Source organism: Phodopus roborovskii, unplaced genomic scaffold (genome assembly GCF_943737965.1).
Source record: "Phodopus roborovskii unplaced genomic scaffold, PHOROB, whole genome shotgun sequence".
NCBI lineage: Eukaryota > Metazoa > Chordata > Mammalia > Rodentia > Cricetidae > Phodopus > Phodopus roborovskii.
The window spans coordinates 15,838,533-15,859,017 of record NW_026125278.1 but is presented as its reverse complement, the minus strand read 5'-3'; the positions used below and the strand labels follow the sequence as shown (position 1 = coordinate 15,859,017).

Below are 20,485 nucleotides of genomic sequence, written 5' to 3'. Positions count from 1 at the left end.
TAGTTACGAGCATGGTCTGAGTGTACAGACGGTATTTAGTCTAACATTCAGACTTAAAAATGGCAGTTTCACAGGGTTCCACTGGGCGTTTTTCCTGGCTATATTCTTTAGACTTCACAATCGGTAGAGATAATACACACTCCCGCCTGTCTTGTAGCCTCTGGTTAACCCACAGTGGTCTCCATTTCTGGCTCGGTGAGAGCTACTGAAGAGGTTTGAGTGAATCTACTGCTGGGAAATAAAGTGAGATCTGTTGGCTCATATCTTCCCTCTCTCAAAAGCTCTTGACAATATTTCTGGGACATCCCAAGGGCACAGCCATACCAAGCAGAAGGGAAAGAATGGCTTTGAAATCCCTTTGCTTAGTCCTGTTTCCAGGAACAACTTCTCCTCCACAGGCCTTACAATGAGAGGATATTAACACATAAGTCTATAAAACAAAACATTAAACTTTCTCGTGGTAGAGTAAGTCAAGAGAAGGGTTCTGGCTTATTAAGGAAGCAGAGTACAGACTTCAGCCCCTATGGCTTTCCAAGTGTTCTTGTGTAATCCATGCCCAAGCCCTTGAGAGGCATGTTGCCTTTCAAGTAAACATGGTTGCTAGGAAGGCAGAGACAGAGAAGGGAGAGGGGGATCTGCAGGCATCTCTGAGATTAAGGGAACCAATGTAGACATTTCCTCCGGAAAGCTACCACCTCCTCAGCCCCTGCACAGGGCTTCTATCCTGATTGACCACAGGAGGAGGCTGCTGGGGTTTCATTTAAGCCCGTTATAGAAATTGCTGAGAGTTAGCATTGGAACTCAAACATTAGCTCTAAGTGCTTGAAACACAGTAATGCCCGTAAAGCCCTTACTTCTTCTCTCCTTTGTACCATTCGAAGGCCGGCGGCGGCACACCTGCACCCTCGCATCTTATCAATCCGCTGCGTCCGGGGGTCACGGTGCCAGATTTAATTTCCTGAATCGTAGGAGCAACTGGAAAAGAAACAAACAAACAAAAAAACACCCTGGTGGGTAAAGAGGAGTAATCTTCAGCAGAGATGGCACACAAACACCATTCTAGTCCGTCTGTATTCAAAGCAACCTCACGCCTGGCAGTCCAGTACATACCAGCCCCCGCGTTTTTATGCTTCAAACACCAGACCAATCATTTTCAGCTCCATTTTTCAAGTTGGACAATAGATGAATGTTCTCGGGGAGTAAAAAGTAAATGCAATACATTTTTGGCTGGGTTTCTATTGGAAAAACAGCGCAGCAAGGCGAGCACCTCATCTGTATCCTGGTCAACCCGCACTCCATCTGACTCCCCTTTATTGAGCGATCACGGGCAGCTGGCACTTGCCACTGCTTCGGGCTCTCGATTTCCTCGTGCGATGCTCTGAGCTTGGATGGCATTATCTCCATTTTACCAACGAGAAAACCCAAGTTCAGAGGCATTAAGCACCGCATGAGGGGGACACAGCTATTTAGGTGCGGAATTTGAAGTCAGCCATGGTTGAGTGAAGCTCGGGATTCCCTCCCTTGTCTTTTGTGATGAGTGACTTTGTGAGGTCGTTTTTTGCGTCTCCAGAAGATCACCACTTCCAAAGCTCTGAAGCCTGTTTTGGATTCCATGCCTTCCCCCCCCCCACACACACACTCATCCCTGTGTTCCAGGTAAAGCAGGTTTCCCTTCACTGAGTGGTTTACTGGAATGGATCAAACCACTGACTTTAGTCAACAGATGGTCACTGAGCCTTCGCTATGTGTCAGATAGTTCTTGAACAGCAAAGTCAAATTCCTAAAGCAACTGAACGTGAGTCATATGGCGGGTGGGTGAGTAGGACATGGACGACAAACAGCAAATGAATGCCATAGCTAAATGGCTTAAATAAAATGCACAGTGCTAGAAAGTGACAAGTGGACCGCAGTGTGTGTGTGTGTGGTGTGTGTGTGTGTGGTGCACTGGAAGAGCGCATGCTACCATTTTTAGTTTGATCTTTGCAGCATCCTCCTCAAAGCTGGAAAGACATCAAGGAATGCAGTGCGGTTTCATCTAGGCATCGCAGGTGTCCTTTCTAGAGTCTATGGATGCAGGAACTGTACGTTGTCCCTGAGAAGAAAGGACCTATGAAGAGCAGATGGGGTTGTGTGTGCCAGCTTTGTGGGTATCTGAAGAAAGCCTCCCAGGTAGAGATAATAGCTAAGCTGTGAGACCCTGAAGCCACAGTAATTACCATCTTGGTGAAGCAAAGAGAGATCGGGTCAAAATGGGTGTGGGATAGAGACCAGGAAGGACCGTAAGGATCCTTGTGGAGCTAAAACATGGTACACCGTAACACAGGAATATCACCTGGCTTGTGTTTGACAAGGGTTGTAGGATGCTGTGCTGAGGAAGAGCCTGTCTGATGTCAGAAGGGAAGAGGAGGGAGGCTTTGGGGACCTCTGTGAGGGGGCACAGTGTGATGACACACAGGGTAGAGGAAATGGGCTTCGCCATTGAGAGGTTGGGGCCAACAGGACTTTTTGAGGGTAGAAAGTAAAATGTGAAGGCGCCAGGAGGTGAGGGTGACTGGAAGAGTTGACAGGACACCCACACGGTGTGCTGGGAAACTGTCAGGGAGAAGAGGCTTAGGGGCATCTTAAGAGTTGGATGAAAACATCTTTTCATGAGCGTTTGCATATTCAACAAGTTTTGTATATAACAGATTCTACACGACACCACACTGGAGTTCCTAGGACTACAAACTTGATGTACAAATAACTTAAATGCGAGTCCTGGATTAAGTGTGCACTGAAGATACATTTGAGGTTTCTGTAGAAAGCAATGAAATGTGGAGGCTTTAATGCTGGGTTCCAGTGTCTTGTGAATATGGAAAGAGCAATCATTCTTACATGAGGAAAATTGTCTTTCCTTTAAGAATATCTGCTAAATTCATCATTTTCTATTCCTGGTGCTTCATTTTGAAATAATAACACTTCTATTATCTGCAGTAATTTTATTCTATGTCATAAAGTTTAAGTTACACTCTAATGAAAAAAATGCAAGGTAATAATTTTAATTGCTTTAATAACAGTGAAAATAATGAAAGAATGTTTATTAGAAATTTTTGAGTGAGGAAATAATGTGAATATATGTGCACTTGTAATTAAACATATGAATGTACATATAGAGACAGAAATACAATATAAGGAGCAGTTCAATAATCCATGACTTTCATTTTGAGTAGAAAGTCTTGCTGCCTTGGAGGGTGCAGCTGAAGACACATGAGGCTTCTACCACACAGCTGCTCACCTATCAGTTGCTAGGTGCCTGTTTGAAGGAGGTGCAGGTGAACAACTTGCCTACTGTTCTCAGAGGCTTTCCGGATCTTCTCTTCATCATGCTAACAGGCTATGGTTTCTTATGACTTCCAGCACTGTCACCAAAGACAGAATAACCATATGCAACAGGCCTCTGTCAGAAGCTTCTGCTGATGGTAGGGTTAGTGAAATTAGTATCCCATTTGTCAAGGGGGCCATGACTCATTACAAACAAACGCATGAAATCCCAAACATTGCCTGAAAACCCAGACGTAATGAACCAAAATAAAAACCTAATTCACCATTAAAGGGCTTTTATACAGTCCAGTGTGCAGATGGCTGGGCATTGGGTGTTTGACAGCCAACATTAAAGAGACAGTACCATATCTGGGAGGTACAATGCAGGACAGTGACTGCACAGACGCATACCATGTCTCATGGAAGTGTAGGCAACAACAACAACAACAACAAAATGCAACAATGAACAGAAATATGCATTAGAAAATGTGGTAGTGGAGAGACACAAATCTGAGGGCTAAGTGTGGAGATCGCTTCTCGTGAACATTTTATTTCATGTCTACAGCTATAAAGTGAGCTAAGGTTCCTACTGACTTCACTTAGGAAAATGAAAATTCATATTATGTCTTAACGGCATTGTACATCTTTTGCAAAGACTTTGTGAGGAACACGATTCATCTAATTATTCATTTTTTTCTACCAGTAGCAAACTCTTGGAACAACAATAAAAGTGCACTGTACAGCTGGACACAAACTCCAATGCACACGAAGCAGTTTGAAGGAAGACGGATCTCGTTTATATGGAATCAATGGCTGAGTTCATTACTCTTGTAGTAAGAGTTGAACAGACAATCAAACTGTGGGAAAAGGAGCCGTGAGTGGGGTCTACACCTAAGTGAAGCAGGCATAAGAGCCAAGATTAGTTTCTCCAAGTCCAGAGAATGGCCAACCGCTTCAAGGAGATATTTGAGAGGACACAGTGCGCATGCTTCTGTGAGCTGGGTTTCACAGCATCTGAAAGGCCAGCAGAGTGGCTTTGGATGCTGTCCTGTGGAGAAGAGGTTTGGCAGATGTTTTAACAGAAGAGTGGCATTTGCTTAAATCCATGAAGAGTCCTTGGCTGTTGGCTGCAACAGCATGCCAAAGGAAAGGAACAGGGACAGGCAGGCTTCTTGGGAGCTGGCCTGATGTCCCTGGCAATGACAAAGAAGTCATGGGCCACTCCAAGGAGAACATGGGGTTTGGAGAAAAATAGCTAAATAGATCATTGGCAGTAGGTGGACCTAACTAATTAGTTGATCAGTAGCAGCTGGATGATATAGTGAAATCCTAGGTTCACAGTGTTTCAAACTCTAGTAGTCTGAAGATGCCAGAAACATTCCATTCCCATAGTGCTTCTCCGAGGCCATGCTGGAAACACAAGTATTATGACCATGGAATCCCAGCAGGTTTTATATTGGCTACTTATGTGTTTCATATCTCTTAAGACATATTCTGGTCTCTTAGTTCTATACCATTTCTTTGGTCATTTGACTAATAACCTGTAGCATAATTAGGTTCCACAGGATTCTGGTACTTATGAGCCATGTGGCCTTATGGCTTTTAGTGACTTTGAATAAGTAAGAGGTTGAAAGTATTTGCATTGAGGGGGTAGGGTCACCCACTTGCTTGACGACCATTATGCCCAATTAAATTTCCAATCGAACCCATAACAGCTGTTATTCCAACTTGTCCAAAATAGCAACTATATACTAAAATGTTCTAAGTTTAAGAAAATGGATTAGTCTCTACCCTGGAAAAATCACTAAACTGAGTGACTATTAGTTTCTGCTCTGTGCCAGACATGTAAACTGTACCAAAAGAGGGGACACACATATTGTCAAATGCTTGTGTTTGAAGACTGTTTTCCTATCCACAGAAACTGTTTTAATTCATTCAAATGTAGCATATCTAAAACACTAAAGTGTTTGAGCCCTCAAATTTTATGGGTACATTGGCTTTAATTGAACACATTTAAGCACAATGCTCTTTGCCAAGTCATACATGCCTATGAGCTGGAGCGTAAACACAGGAAAAAACAACTGATTTCAGAACAATGTCGTTAGACAGATGTGAGGTAAATGCTGAGAGCAGATGTTAGGGAAAACCAGCATGAAAGCCAACCAGGGACTGCTCAACACTTGTATGATTAGATGTCCCGCAAAGCAATGTCTTTCCTTTTCGTTGCCTCCGTGGTGTTAGTTCCTTGTGTTGTGTAGCCATTCACTTCAGGAAGATGATAATGAAAGGTTCTTCGTCAAAACTCCAGGCTGTGCAGGTGCAGAGGGCAGAAATGCTCTACTTGGCACTTAAAAGTCTAATCAGACTCATTTTCCTAGTGACATGACAATAGCCCAAAGACCTTCTTGTCTTTTGCCATCCTCAGTTGGTGATCTGGCTGCTCACAGTCTTGTCATCAAAAACGCATGCCTGTTAAAGAATCGCTTTAGTAGATTTCCTAAGCCAAGGTAGGTGAAACACAACGTGTGTACACTCAACGGCTAAAGGCTGACACCAATCCACATACCTCAGAAAGATGAACAGTGATCAGGGCAGAGCATTAAATAACTGCAATGAGGAAGTATGCCCAAGGAGGAATGGGAAGTGTAGGTTTCCCAAAGAAAAGGGACCAGGTAGAATCATCCTGACAGAGCCTATGCATGTAAGAGAATGATGATTCCAGAATTTATGGATTACAACAAAGCAGTCTTTGAAAATAAAATTTACAGAAATCACAGCATAGAAGACATGTTCAATCCCGTGTGTGTGTGTGTGTGTGTGTGTGTGTGTGCACGTGTGCCCACATGTACATGCATGCCTGCTCATGCATACACACAGTGTTGGAATTCTAGCTGAAGGCTTGGGCAATTAGAAACATGTTGTGTAACACATAGCTGTATCATAACCCTTCACTATATTACAATCACAGGTGAGGAGAATGATAACTGAAAATATTTTCTCTGAAGACAGTAGAATCTCAGTGCACATGTACCAACAATATTTCAGAGTGTATTGATTCACAGAGAAAGTACAGATCAGCAAACTTCAAAAGGAAATATGTCCTTGGTTTATAAACAAATTTAACTTCAAAGGGAGCCAAGAACTAAGCATGCTGATGGGAATATTGCTGATGGGAAAGGGGTGTAAAGAATTCATATCATCATCACCATCATAATAATAACAAAAATCAAAGTGAAGTACAGTTGAAGCATGGTTTGAGGACTTTAGCATCAAATTCAACCTCTGGTCAGGGTCAGCCTTCAGCTTCCTCCAAGATTAACCTGATAGACAGCGGTGAAGTATGTGGAAAAGAGCCTCTCCACTCGCAGTCACGTGTGGCTCTAACACCCATTAAGTCAAATGCTTCTAAATCTCAGTTTCTTCATCTGTAAAATGAGTGCTAACTACTTCCCCAAACTGCTGCCCAGGCAACACAAGACAGTCCCTGAAGGGCTTAGCTTAGTGGTTTGCACTGAGTTGGAAGTCAATAAAAACTTTTAAAACAGGAGTTATCTCAGGGGAGTAAGAACCATGGCCATATACTCTCACTGAGTATGGACTGTGTCAGGATACAGACGGAATGCATAGCTGATTTGTAAAAGTGTGCTTTCCTTATACTAGAAGCCAGTAATTAACTCAACTGGAATCTGGTGTGGAGTATTATTTTTTACTATTCAAGAACTCCACATGCATTTTGCTTTTTAGTAGTTAGACTCCAGGTAAGTTAGATTTTGCCTTTCATTTGTTTGGCCAAAGGATAAGTAATTTTTAGGCTTCAAAATGAGATAGAACACGAAAAATACATGTATCACAAAAGTACACCTTCAGAAGAATGCTTTGCTTGGGCATTTCAAAATCAATGCATTGATTCAGTTAAATATTTGATGAGGTGATTTTCTTTTCCATGGGAGAAAATTGCTGCCCTAATTAATACACTCACAACAAAACCCCTACACTTAAAGCTTAGGGGAACATCCTGGAAGAAGAGGTGAAAATAATTTGAAGAGCCAGAGGGTTAGGACACTGGAAGACAGATAGTCAAAGGACACTAAGGATAGGAATGATCTGTGGATTTGGGGGGAAAGAGGAACAGGTGAATATTGTCACAACCATTGTGTGACACTCTAAGAATCAACAAAATATTGTAAAAAGAATTTCTGCTTATTGACCTAAATAACACTGCATTTTCAAAGGAAGACTGGTGTCAGTTTCAAAATGTGGTTGTTCTGGACTTGGCATGTCTAAGATTCTTGTTGTCAGTCTAAACAATGACACCAGTAATATTGGTGATAGGCAGACTTCTTTGAGTTCTTGTGGGATTGTTTTCCCATCTCACCTCAGCTTTACCCCCAAGCCTCGCTGTAAACACAAAGCATCAGGGAAGGAACTGTAGGCTGGAGTGGTTTCTGTTCTCACAGAATAAGGGTAGAATCAGTTTCTTAGTTGACTGAATGGTTTATTATTTCATCTGGTTACTGTGGCCTTCAATAATCTTAAAATAGAACATTAAGAAGTTGATTAAAATTCAGTTATTAAATTGTTTAATTCTGAGAAATGAATAATTCATACTGCTAATACATTCTAAAGAACCCTCTTCCACACACAGTCTCACAGGAAGAGAAAAAGAAACCCTCTGAGTATTTAGAAAGAAAAAGAGAAATTAAAGAAAAATGTAATTTATATCATAGAAAGGGGTTGTAAACTATTCATTTCTCCCTTCTGCCTTCTACATCAAATGCCTGAGGGAAGAGGATAGAAATCTAACAAGATTACAGAAAGGGTGTCCCATGATGAATATCTTCCCAAACGAGAAAACACCAATTCCCTAGGGTATTGGTTACTTATGTCATGGTTGTGACCACACACCTGACAAGAGGCTGCTCTGGGGTGGTGAGGTCTCTTGCCCATGCTTTGACAGGGCACAGTCCTTTAAGGCGTGGCTGTTCTGTGACTGCTATCACTCACATGTGCAGGAACCCAGAAGCAGGTGTAGACCATGAACAATTCAGGCATGAGCTCAAGGTCAGACCCGCAGTGACACATGAACCTGCCCCGAGTGAGAAACGGAGTCCTTAACCAAAACCACACTGACTCCAGCACGTTGAGGTGTGAAGTGTACATTAGCGCATCACTGCATTCTGGGGAAGCTGTGCTGTGGTGTTCCCACAAGTTCAGAGAACAAAGGTCTGGATCGCAGACAGGAATCTAGTAGGAAATGGAATCCACAGCAGAGACAGTACTTTATCCTCATTTCAAACATACCATGTTTGCTGTTCTGCTCATGTAGGAAGAGAAATAAGTGAGAGTGAACTCAAGGACGATCAAGAAGACAAGAGGAGGTAAGTCACCCTTAAAGGTGAGTCACAGGAAATGAGAAGACACGGGGGTGGGTGGGTATGAAATCTAGACTTTTAAAAAGAGGTGGTGTGAATTTATTTGGGACTAGGGATATTTTAACAGTTAAAAAAAAACACCCAGCACTTCCTACAGTTACTAAATGAAAACATGGCATTATTACAAAAACAAAAACAAAACAAACAAACAAACAAACAAAAAAACGCCTGACAGCAAAGTCATTTGACAACTGAAGAGTATGTCAAGAAAGTAAAAGCCTGACTGGCAAAAGGAAACCCCACGTCAGCAAGAAGAACACATAAATAAACTTCCAGGAAGTGCCCAGGCTCTGCACGTCTCACAAGAATCTATTTCATGCAGCTGACACCTTCTCCCTGATCCCAATCTCTCATGCCCCTCTCTGAAAATTCCTAGATCCTACGTCTTCAACTCTTACTCTGAAAAGCTTGTTCAACAGTAGCTCCATAACCAGTTCACTGCTACCTTGAGAAAGTATTTCCATGTCCTAAGAGACTCAACTCTTGTGTTTAAAATGCAAGAACTTCTTTAAGCACTGTTGGGGTCCATAGAGGTGACTCTGGTCCACATGGACTTAAGGTCAGAGAGTTCAAACCTGTCCTAGCTCTTTCAAGGTTAAAGACCTAAGACCCAAAGGTCCAAGGTGTGGCTATGGGACGATGTTTAGTCTGGGCTGTGGATGTCTTACCTAAAATAACAAAATACTTGATCTAAGGTGTGGTTACTAGATGTCTTAATCCTCAAGGCCGGATAACAAGATGTATAGTCTGAGGTGTGGTTGCTAGCACACCTTTTGAGAATTAAGGAAGTGATTAAGCCTTTTCATTTTATCATTGGTAAGGAATTCCCTTTGCCTTCTTCACACCTCCTTTTAGTTGGGGTATATAAGAACTTTTAGCAATAAATTTAGGGTGGATCCCAGTATTCACTGGGTACCCTCCCCACTCTATCTTATATTCTAGCCTGTTTATTTCCTCAATCCATACTGCCCTTTTCAGGCATGAATTGGACAGGTTGGCTGGACCGAAAAAAAACACACAATAGCAATGCCACACAGATGTTCTTCTCAGACCAGAGAACTGCAGTTTGGACACCTTCCCAGTCAACATAGCAAGCATTTTATAGAGCAGAGAACTGAATAGTTACCTTTAGAAAATCATCTAACAATCATTTCAATCATTGCTATAAGGACATGGGACTTTATGAAAGGTCTTCCCTTGTGGACTACATATTCTGACCAGGGGTGAAAATTACCAAATAAAGGGCTAAAACTTGTGATGAAGTGGTTTGGGAAGTAAGACTTCTAAGACAGAAAAGGTCATGGGTAGAGATCATTGGGGTTCTTACTCCATGTGGGAGCTGATGGTTTATAAATTAGGGCAGAGGTTACAAGGAAATAAGGCAGTAGGTCACCATGCATAAACTCAGACAGTGGACATTCCAGACTGCCTGATGTCAAGCATAAAGGCCTTAAAGGGGGCTTCTCAAACATCACAGTTTAAATCATTTTGGGGAAGGTACAAGAAAAATCAATGTGGTCATGGGGATGGTGGGTAGCATGGCGCTCCAGCTTCCCAGGTCTCTGAAGAATTGAACCTGAGTTTTGAATAATGGAGTAATGCCATGAGGCTATAAACAAGGTTGCGCTCTGCAGGGATGGAAGATTTAAATGTTTAGCAGAAAAACTGGGGATGCTGTATTGAGAACAACATGTAGACACGACAAGGTTAAAAGTGTGAGGGCCAGCGAGAAGCGAGCTCCTCAACTGAAACAGTATGCATCAGAGGAGACGGAGATATCTGGGTCACCACACTCTGTGCACGTGGAATAGTTATCGGCATACTGTGTCCCGTGCAGAGACACAAATCTTGTTTCAAAGAAGATAACCTTCAAATAAAAATAATAGTACTAGCATTCATGATAGCTTTGGGGTAGACTAGAAGCCATAAAAATCTAGATAGAAGACACCCTAATGCCAGTCCTCTAGCCTGAGACAAACATTCCTGTGGCATTGTGTGCTTGGAGCATCTAGTGTTAAACAAAACAAAAGAAAACTGATAGTTTCTCAAATTCTCTAGAATTGTATGCCTCAGGGAGGACCAATGAGATGCTCACATTTTTGTTAAGTTTTACCATACAATGCCTTACATTTTTATCTCTTTACACCACACACACACACACACACACACACACACACACACACATTAGCATATTCAACATATCACTTAGATATGATATGAAGCAAAGGATCTGAAATGAAACAGCTGACATTAGACTCTCATTGCTGTGTTTTGTGTAGTATTGGGTGGAACACGATCAACATGGATCTTAGAACCCCACAACCAAGTAGGAAAAATTCTAGAAGATTCTGACATTTTGGCTTTTGTGTATGGCTCCCACTGATACACTTCAAGGAGAAAAGGATCACAGAAGAACCATGCGGTTGGAGACAATCTTTAGTCGGTTCTGGCCACAATGATATGACTTTAGTATCAAAAATAATACCAGAACCCTTCTCTCACTGGGTGTCTGTTTCCTGTTGCTGTAATGTTGCTGCTAACACAGTAGCATGGCATGCCATCATTTGTAGAGATGAAGAGACAGCAACTCTTAAATGTTTGCGTGCCAAGGAATTATCCAGACGTTTTTCTGTAGGTACAGGCTTCCAAAGTCATTCATGTGTAGTGTTTATTCCACACCACAGTCAGAGATGTGTGGGTCTGCTCCTCAGGGTTTGCTTTAGTCTCTGTTAAAGCAAAGTGCCTAAAAGAAATAGTAGATTCCAGAGTAGTTCAGAGTGGAGAATATGTAAGTGAAGAGAACAGACTGGCCATGTGTAGCAGAAATAATAAAAACCCAGAGACAGATACTGGTGTTCAAGATGAAGATCAGAGAAGCAAAGCAGCCAGTCATTAGGGAGTTCTCGCTTCTACCAATGCTCAGTCTGAAGGCACGATCCACCAAACCTTAAAGTGCTCCTCACTGCACTGCTGCTCAGACTCCATGAGACTGGTATGAGCTCCTGTCTCCTCCCTCCCCCCTTATATTCCTCTCTCCTCCAGGCCATATCACTCCTGTCTCCATCTCCCCAGAGCTGGGGTTAAAGGTGTGAGCTCTGTTTCTCTTTTACACTGATTGATTCACGCTCATGTAGCCCAGGGTGGACTTGAACTCACAGAGATCCATCTGCCTCTGTCTCCTGAGTGCTGGGATTAAAGGTGTGTGCCACCACTGCTGGCCTCTATGGCTGTGGCTAGCTCTGCACTCTGATCTTCAGGTAAGCTTTACTAGATCACAAACAAAATATCACCACCGCCATGGCATCAGGGATGACAGTGAGTGAGTGGTTTGAAAACCAGGAATGGTGAGGAGGGGGTTCTTGATGTCCTGGGCAGACGTTGAGGAGACCCATCATGGGGTACCGTCAGCTCTGTAAGACCATGTGGATTGCACTCGGAAACCTGAACAGGCTTTTATTTCCTCCTGTCACAGGGTAACTCCATATTTGTTATTCCTATCCTTATTGCTTTCTTCTCGCTGTTTACTTCCTCTGTGGCAAAGAACTACAGCCATGGGGATGCTTGAGGTGCTAATGTGTAGTGAGATAGTCCTTCTGTGGCACTGACCACGCCCATTGGGGGGTGGAGCGATGGGCGGAGGTGACCTGAGGAAGGAGGTCGGAGGGGGCCAGGAAGGTGCGCTCTCTTTCTGGCATGACTCGGACAGGAGAGGATCGGGTTGAATTTCCTGATGTTCATCTGTCTAGGTTGTAAGTTATTTCTCCCTGAATAAACATCTATTCGGCCTATTTGTTTATCCTGATCCTTATTTACCGCAATACTAATGTAGTGAGGGACTTCCTGGTGTGGAGTGGTGGCTGTGGGATCTTTGAAGGCCACAGAGTGCCAGGGACACTGTAGACACTGTAGTCACTGTAGACTTCTGCTGAATAAGTGAACAATGGAAGAAAGCACCACCTCCATGAAGTACCGCCTGCCATTCTGGGTCCTGTTTATAATACATCCCCTCTAGAACTTGCAAAGCTATTTTAAATTTGAGAGGGAGAGGAGGGGGGAGAGAGAGAAAGAACATGCATTCACACATGTGTGTACCCACACACACACACACACACACGCACCAACACTCCAGCTGTCATCACTATGTGGAGGTCAGAGGATAACTTAAAATAGACAATTCTTTTCCTTCCATGTGTTATTCTAGGGATTGAACTCAAGCCTTCAGGTGTTACAAAAGCTTTCTGCCCTGGCAGGTCCCATGGCCCTTGAGCCCCAAATAAACACACAGAGATGCTATATTAATTACGAAACTGTTGGCCAGTGGCTAGCCTTACTTATTGGCTAGCTCTGACTTAATTATTAACCCATTTCTATAAATCTATGTATTTCCATGTGGTCTTGGCTTACCGGAGAATGCTTGATGTGTCCTCTCTTCCCAGGCTCACATCGATACTCTTGTCTGCCTATATTTCCCCAAAATTCTCCTGCTCTGGTAGCCCTGCCTGTCCTTACTTCCCCAAATTCTCCTGCTCTGGTAGTCCCGCCTGTCCTTCCTGCCTGGCCACAGTGTTTTATTCATTAACCAATAAGAGAAACATATGTACAGCAGGACTTCCCCCATCAATCAGGATTGATTAGCTCGTGGCATCGTGGTTTGATCCATCTCACCGGCCCCCTTCCAGATCTTTTAAACTCAACATATAGCCCAGTCTCCCAAGGAGTTCTGATGACTGTGGACTGCAGCCAAGGAGTAAAACAATAATCAAATACATTTTGCTGTATGCTTTAATATGCATAACAATGCCATTTTCTAATAATGGACATTTTCCCAAAGGTGTCTAACTAGTAAAGATCTAGAAGTGGAATTCCTTTATTATTATTAGTCTATAATTTCATCTGAAGCTAAAGCTTTTCCTGACACTATGTATTATAGACACAGGATGCAATACTGCAATTAAGTAAATGGATATGCTTGTTAAAGAAAGACCTAAAGTTTATTTTGACCCAAAAGCCCCTTTATCAACTGAATCTGAATTGTGTTTGAATCTGGGTAATCTATCCATTTTGTGCGTGAACTGAGAGGCGGGCTTTTCCGTCCTGTCTGTGTACAATGAAGATATTAGGAGAATTTGTTTGCTTACTGAAGAGGCCAGGTGGAGGGTCTTCAAACAGTGAGAACTGTGGTGCCCTGCCCTGGTCGTTCTGTTTATGCCCCCAGTGTAGGCGCTCTGTCGGGATTCGAGTTCACCATATTTTAACGTGAATCTCACAGTGGGAGTTACGTGTGACAATGATGTTGGGCTGGTAAAATGCTCACATTTGACTTCATCCACAGGACTGATTGTTGTGTCCCATAGCCTGGCGGCCCAAGGCACATTTACATTACTTTCCTTAAGAAGTTTTTTATTCTAAAGATTGTGCATGTGCTGCTCTGTGTTTGTGCACATGTGTCTGGGTGCCCATGGAGGTCAGAAGAAGGCGTTAACCACCCGAAGATGGAATCTCAGGTGGTTATGAACCATCTCCCTCAGAACTTATCTCTAGCCAACTGCAGAAAGAGCTTTTAATGGCTGATCTGTATTCCTGGGCCCCAATTTTACATTCTTCATGCTGAGGGAATCCTATAAGGTAGACTGGCTGTGTTATCAAATAACACATCTCACTGTGATCCGATTCAGCGTGTGTGTGTGTGTGTGTGTGTGTGTGTGTATTGTTGCCTGCATGTATGTGTGCATGTGCACAAATGCCTACACAAGTCTTCCATTTCTTCCAAAATGTAAGTAAACCTGTATTTATTAACTGAACTAAATGTCTAAATGTATGATTCATAAAAATTAAATTCAGGTTACCCAGCATTGAGTTACCTACCCAGAATAAGCAGGAACATTGGATAGGACAGGTTTTATCTTTTAATGTTTTAATGAGCTTTGGGACTTCCGTGCATACTTGTTGTGTTGCCCTAATTACTCATAATAATTCTAATGTGCATTTTATATTAAATTACAATGCTTATAAAGATTTGGTATGGACAGTAAGTTATTATAGCTAGCATGTACATAATGATTATGAACTGAATTTATTGGCTTTTCCACCAGCACTCAGTGTTGGTAACTTCCAATTTTACCTCGGTGATTAACCACATTGTCTGATTAAACAAATATTTCTGTGAAGTTAATTACAAATGCCAAAGCAGTGTCCGTATATTTTTGCTTTTGCCAAATTTCATCAAGCTACATTTTCGGTTTCCAGAATGTTCCATTACCAGAAAAACTCATCTCACTATATTAAATACCATTTTTCTCAATTATTTAATATACCACAGTCTTAATATTTCAGTAGAAAGCCTGAGATCAGATGAGTAACGTTTTGTGAGATTAGCTATTTATATTCCAAACACAAAGATAAGCAATTAAATAACCCTCCCATTTGGTAGGCAGTAAGAATAGTTCATTTCTATCAATAAGGATTCTCTTTCCATCTGGCATAATGCATTTCTAGAAATCAGATGGGATATTTTTTTCTCTTTGCAAAATTGTTCATATGAAGAAACAAAACAGAAGCCAACACACATTCGTTTTCTGTCATTGCTGTTTAGTGCAGGGCGTGAGAAATAGTGGACATTCATTCAGAGCATACTGTTTGGAACAGGATTGCCACAGATCTTCTTAGGAGAGGAGGCCTGTGCATAGAGGAAGAGCTCTTGCCACACTAACGGGTGAGGGTGAGTACAGATTTCCTCACGTGAGGCCCGTTTCTTTGTTCCAGGTGGCTGTGCTTGACTCAGTCAATAATTAATTGCACCAACCAGAAGCCCATGTAAAACACAGAAGTAATACCAGAATTAAGAAGAAATTTTTGTCTGAAAATTCGTGTATATTGACATCTATATAGTGTATCAGTTAGGAGCTTTGTATTGAAATTCAGTCCAGGACAGTAGTAATGAGGGAGGCACATGGCGATTACTTATGTTATTTAAAAGTGTGTGTGTGTGTGTGTGTGTGTGTGTGTGTGAGTGTGTGTGTGCATGTGCATGAGTGTGAGTGTGTGCTTTTGTGAGTGTATGCATGTGTGTGAGCGTGTGTGTGAGTGTGTGAGTATGTGTGTATGTGTGTGTGAGCGTGTGGGTACATGTGCGTGTGTGTGAGTGTGTGCGTGTGTGTGTGAGCGTGTGTGTGAGTGTGTGCGTGTGTGTGTGTGTGTGTGCGAACACACATGTGTGTACACACACATTCAAATGGAGGCCTGCGGACAACCTGTAAGAATTGATTTTCTCTTTTCCAGTGTGTGTATCCTGGTGGTTAGTCTCAGGTCTTCAGACTTGCTTGTGAGTGTTTTACCTGCTGAGGTTTCATACTGACCCCAAGCGTTTCAATATTGTGAAACTTTAATTCTTGACTGCACAACACAAGAACGATGGGGTGTACCTGAAAGACCCCTGGAAGTAAAGAGGGGTGAGTGAAAAGGAATTGTAAGGGATCCTGAAAACCTGGAGAAGTTCAATCACCCTTGTGCCTGTGCTCTCACCATCGGAATCCAACCAGCACTTGCTGGTTTGTGAAAGGCCATGAGTCACCTTTCTGGGACTCTGAAACAGCCTGAGCTGGGCTGACTGCGCTGTGTGTGAAGTGTGCCTGTAGGTCACACATGGATGAGTGTGCATGCAGGCTGTACATGAGAGTTCATATGTGTACACAAGTGTGCACAAGGACACGTGGTTATGAAGCTCACCTAAATGCCACCGCTGCCCATCCTGGATATAAGAGCGCCCCTCTCATACCTTTATGATGAAAAGCATCTATAGATACATATGATGCTTACTGACCTGTGCAATGACTGATATAATTCTTATAGCATCCCTAATAACAAAACATTATAGATAACTACTTTAAATATATTTCAGAATATACTGTAGCATATACTGCAGCTCTGTTATTAGAAACGAAATCAATTGTCTCTTTAAATACATTATAAATTCTGAGGTTGGGTTTAAGTCCTTATTGTCAGTTTATGACAAACATTTATTGAACATTACTAAGTATCGATGATATAGAATAGGTCTCTCAACTGGAGTCCATACGCACTCGGCATATGAAGTGCACTGATGAAAGAATTTTAGGGTTTCTGTGGTTCAGTAAGAATTTTTTCAGGGTTACTTTGTTTTTGGGAAGCTATTCTGTGGCAAGATGGAATAAGGAAGGTATCTGGCAAAACTCCTCTTCAATCCACTCAATATTGTCACGAAAACATTCTTTGATTATTCATTTAGTTTCACCAGATGGCTAAATGCATGTTTTTATGTTACTCTACTCTCTACTCATATATTAGTGTGGCATCCAGCCTTCATCAGAGAGGCTTCTTACTGCAGTGGGTGGCGGTGGATGCAGACACTGTAAGTAGCCAACTGCTGACCGTCAGTGATGATAGAATGCTGAAACAACCCCTCCAAGACTCAGGGGCCATCACAGAAGAGGGGGTAGGGTCAATCCGAGAAGCAGAGGTTGGGAAGAACTGAAACAGAATGATGTCGTAATTGTCACATGCATTGACTCAGCACAGCTGTGGCTTCCTTTGCAGGGCTTGCAAAGACTAAGACCCCCGATGTTTCCACATGGATGGGGAGGCGTGGAACCCTGCACACCTCCAGAATATCCACTGGGATTCAAACCCATTGGGGAGAGACTGTCGTTTTCTTCAGTGGTGTAGCCTTGGCAAGCTGTCTTTACTCCAGTACATAAACTTCCACCCATGCTTGGGCAGGAAACCATAATAGAACTCAATCAATGAGTCATACATACATACATACATACATACATACATACATACATACATACATACATGAAAGTAGGAAGAGTGGAGAAAGAAGGATACATGTTAAAATGATCAACATGGTATAAATACATGAAGCTGTTAAATGCAGGAGTCCCTCTGCACCTTTGAAAGCACCTTTGTTGAGTACTGTTTGTAACCACTTCTTTGGCATTCATGAACTTCATCCAATACCTCTAATTCCAAGGGTGAACTATCTGTTTCCATAGCCGGTTTGTACTTCCTCTTTTCTCATTGTCAGGACATGCTTCGGGGCTCCCTACCCCGTCTTTAGTGGCTATATGGCAGTCCCTCAGAGGCCATAGTGAATTACTACAGCCCCAAATTTCACTGAGTGCTATCAAAGCCCCATTAAGCTTATTGTGGATAATTTTCCCGTGGTCTAAAGTTAACTGTCCTCAGCTAACAGTGTGGTCAGTTCAGGAACCCTGGCAGTCTCAATAAAAGTGGGAACCCCGGGGAAGTGTTTGCTGAACGCGGGTTGAAGTATAGCTCCACCCCACTCTACCTGGGTTAGTTATATGAATTGTATTTCTCACTACTCCCTTGCTCGCTCAAAAAGGAGGAGTGACGGATGTTTGTGAGCACAGTGCCCTAGATGGACCCCTTTACTACCCTTGCTCCTGGAAAGGAGAAGGGCACACATTGTTTCCACGAGAGAAATTTAACAAGCAGAAGTCCTGTGCGCCTGCACTAGACAGCACGTCCACCTGGAGAGGGTGGCACAGTCTCGTGTGAGCCCCAAGGCGTACTGACAAGTGATGGATTATAACAGGGAAACAAGAATGCGTGGACAGAGACTTGGGGAGAGACTGGGTCATTCTGACTTGAGGTTGCAGGTGTCATGTGAGGCAGTCAGTTGCTTGCCTGTCCAAACAGCTCTGAGCACAGCAGCGTGCCATCCCCATGGGATTTTTCTGACGGCTTGTGGATGTTTTGTGGGTGGACAGATGGAGTCATTTTGTACAGGAGTGGCCTGAGCAAGCCTGTGGGCCATGCCTGACCTGATGCAAACAGCAGGTGGACCCGGTGTGTGACTTGGCGAACCACTCCTGGCAAAATTGCCCTGGCCAACTGTTTGTGAACACAGACAGCAGGGGGTGACAGTGGGCACCCTCACTCCGGCTCTGATGTTCAGGCAACTGAAGTATGACTTTGATCTTTTCTGGCACCTGCCACCTGCTGGGTGGAGGAGGATCATCTACGTGGCCATTGTTGTTTTCACCCAAATCTGCAGTTCGAAGACCAGGTTCTTCTGATCACAATGATGCCAGGTCCCCCACGGACAAAATCTCCCAGTTCACTTGCAGCCACTACTGTTTATCTGTCGCTGTAAATCGACATAACAACTGAAAGAGGAGATTACAAAGGGGTGAAGTTAGAAGCATGAGGCTTGCACACAGCTCTTAAAGACAATGCTACGGGGGTCTCCAGTTCTGGAGCTCAGTGAGGAAAACCCCACCAGCACAAAAGAAGAATGCAAAAAGCAACATTTACTAGAGCAACGGCATTTCTGGACGGCTAGATCCACGGAAGGGAAGGGCCTACAGCGTTAAGGGTTTGCCTACATCTACCCTGCCTGTGCTTGTCTGTTAACTCAACTTTCTTATTGCTAGATAATTTAAAATGTTTCCTTCCTACTATATGCTTGTTCAGAACTAGTTTGAACTAGAAGCTCTTTTCTTCCTTTAGACTGCTCCTTTGTTTGGGGTTAGTCCTATCGCTGACTATAGGTTAGGACATTGTTGCCTCAATGTGAAAATGTCCCACTATTTTAAAGTTGAGGACTTACAAGGAAAGCTAGGGCCAGGGATTCAGAGGTTGATCAGGTGCATTGCCTTGTAGGCATCCTTATTCCTTTCTCCCAGATCCATCACTCGCATACAACATTTACCTCACAACTCCACATTATCCTGGTCTCCAGTTGGGCCTGTAGTTACTCATCACCTAATCCTATGAGATGAAGTTTGATTGCTGAGATCCAAGTGTAGCTTTATGCATGAGTTGGTCTTGATTTCACTAACAGAAAGAATGAGGGCACTTGTGATAAGGAGAACATTCTGTACTTGGACGGAGGCAGAGAATCTAACAACATTGCTGCCGAGCTAAAGATTTAAAAGTCAGGCAGAAAAGGATTTGGCAGAAGTAAGGAACCGGATTGGTTCAAGAAGTCAGTAAAGAAACACTAGATCTGCCATATAACTCGAGAAGCGATCAATGATCAAAGCAAAGAGAAGCCCTGAAGGACGGGAGGAGGCAAGAGGCACTGGACGAAGATGGTGGGAATTGTAGCAGGTAGTCCAGGCAGACAATCAGGGGAACAGAAGAGACCGAAAGCCAGAGGCAGGAACAGTAAGAAGAGAATATCCAGTTCCCACTGCTCTTAATCAGGGAATCAGAGAAGGGCAATGCACTAGGGCAGAACAAAACAAACAACCTCCCACATACAGCAAAAAATAAACCCACAGTACAGCTAAGATAAAATGGGACTTTGGCTGCCACTCAGGACTGCTCCTGCAGAGGAGGCTGGGTACAGAGCTAGGAGCAGCCAGGAACACTGAAGCAATGAGCTTAGAGATAGAGCCAGGGGTACGGTACAGAGACAGGTATGCAAGATGAGAGAGGGCTTAAAGGCGTTAATGAGCAGGAGGAGGGAATACAGTGGGTGGAATGAGAGGGAAGTGAAGATGGGGATGTTGTAGTCGCTCCTGGGTTTTCAGCTGTGCAGTTGGATGCTCACGCTGGACCGCTACTAAGTCCTTCGTGACACAGCTTCAGTTTGGAATCTGACATGGCCTTGTGACACCAGAAGTCCGTAGTAGATGAAGAGATGTGTAGAAAGGTCTAGAGCCCAGAGGGAAAGGCCGCCCTGGTGTTAAGAATGTTTGAGTCACTAGTGTTAATTGAAGTCATGGGTCAGATTGCAGGAG

The 20,485-nt window shown here is 43.1% G+C and overlaps 1 protein-coding gene across 1 annotated transcript in view; it reads right to left on the bottom strand.

Annotated features, from left to right (window-relative positions):
* The window catches only part of Negr1 (neuronal growth regulator 1), a 685,246-nt gene that overhangs the window by 143,939 nt on the left and 520,822 nt on the right, over positions 1 to 20,485 (bottom strand). The window contains exon 5 of the mRNA XM_051195692.1: positions 855 to 975. Coding sequence (XP_051051649.1) covers positions 855 to 975 — 121 coding nt within the window. The remainder of the gene's footprint in view (positions 1 to 854; positions 976 to 20,485) is intronic.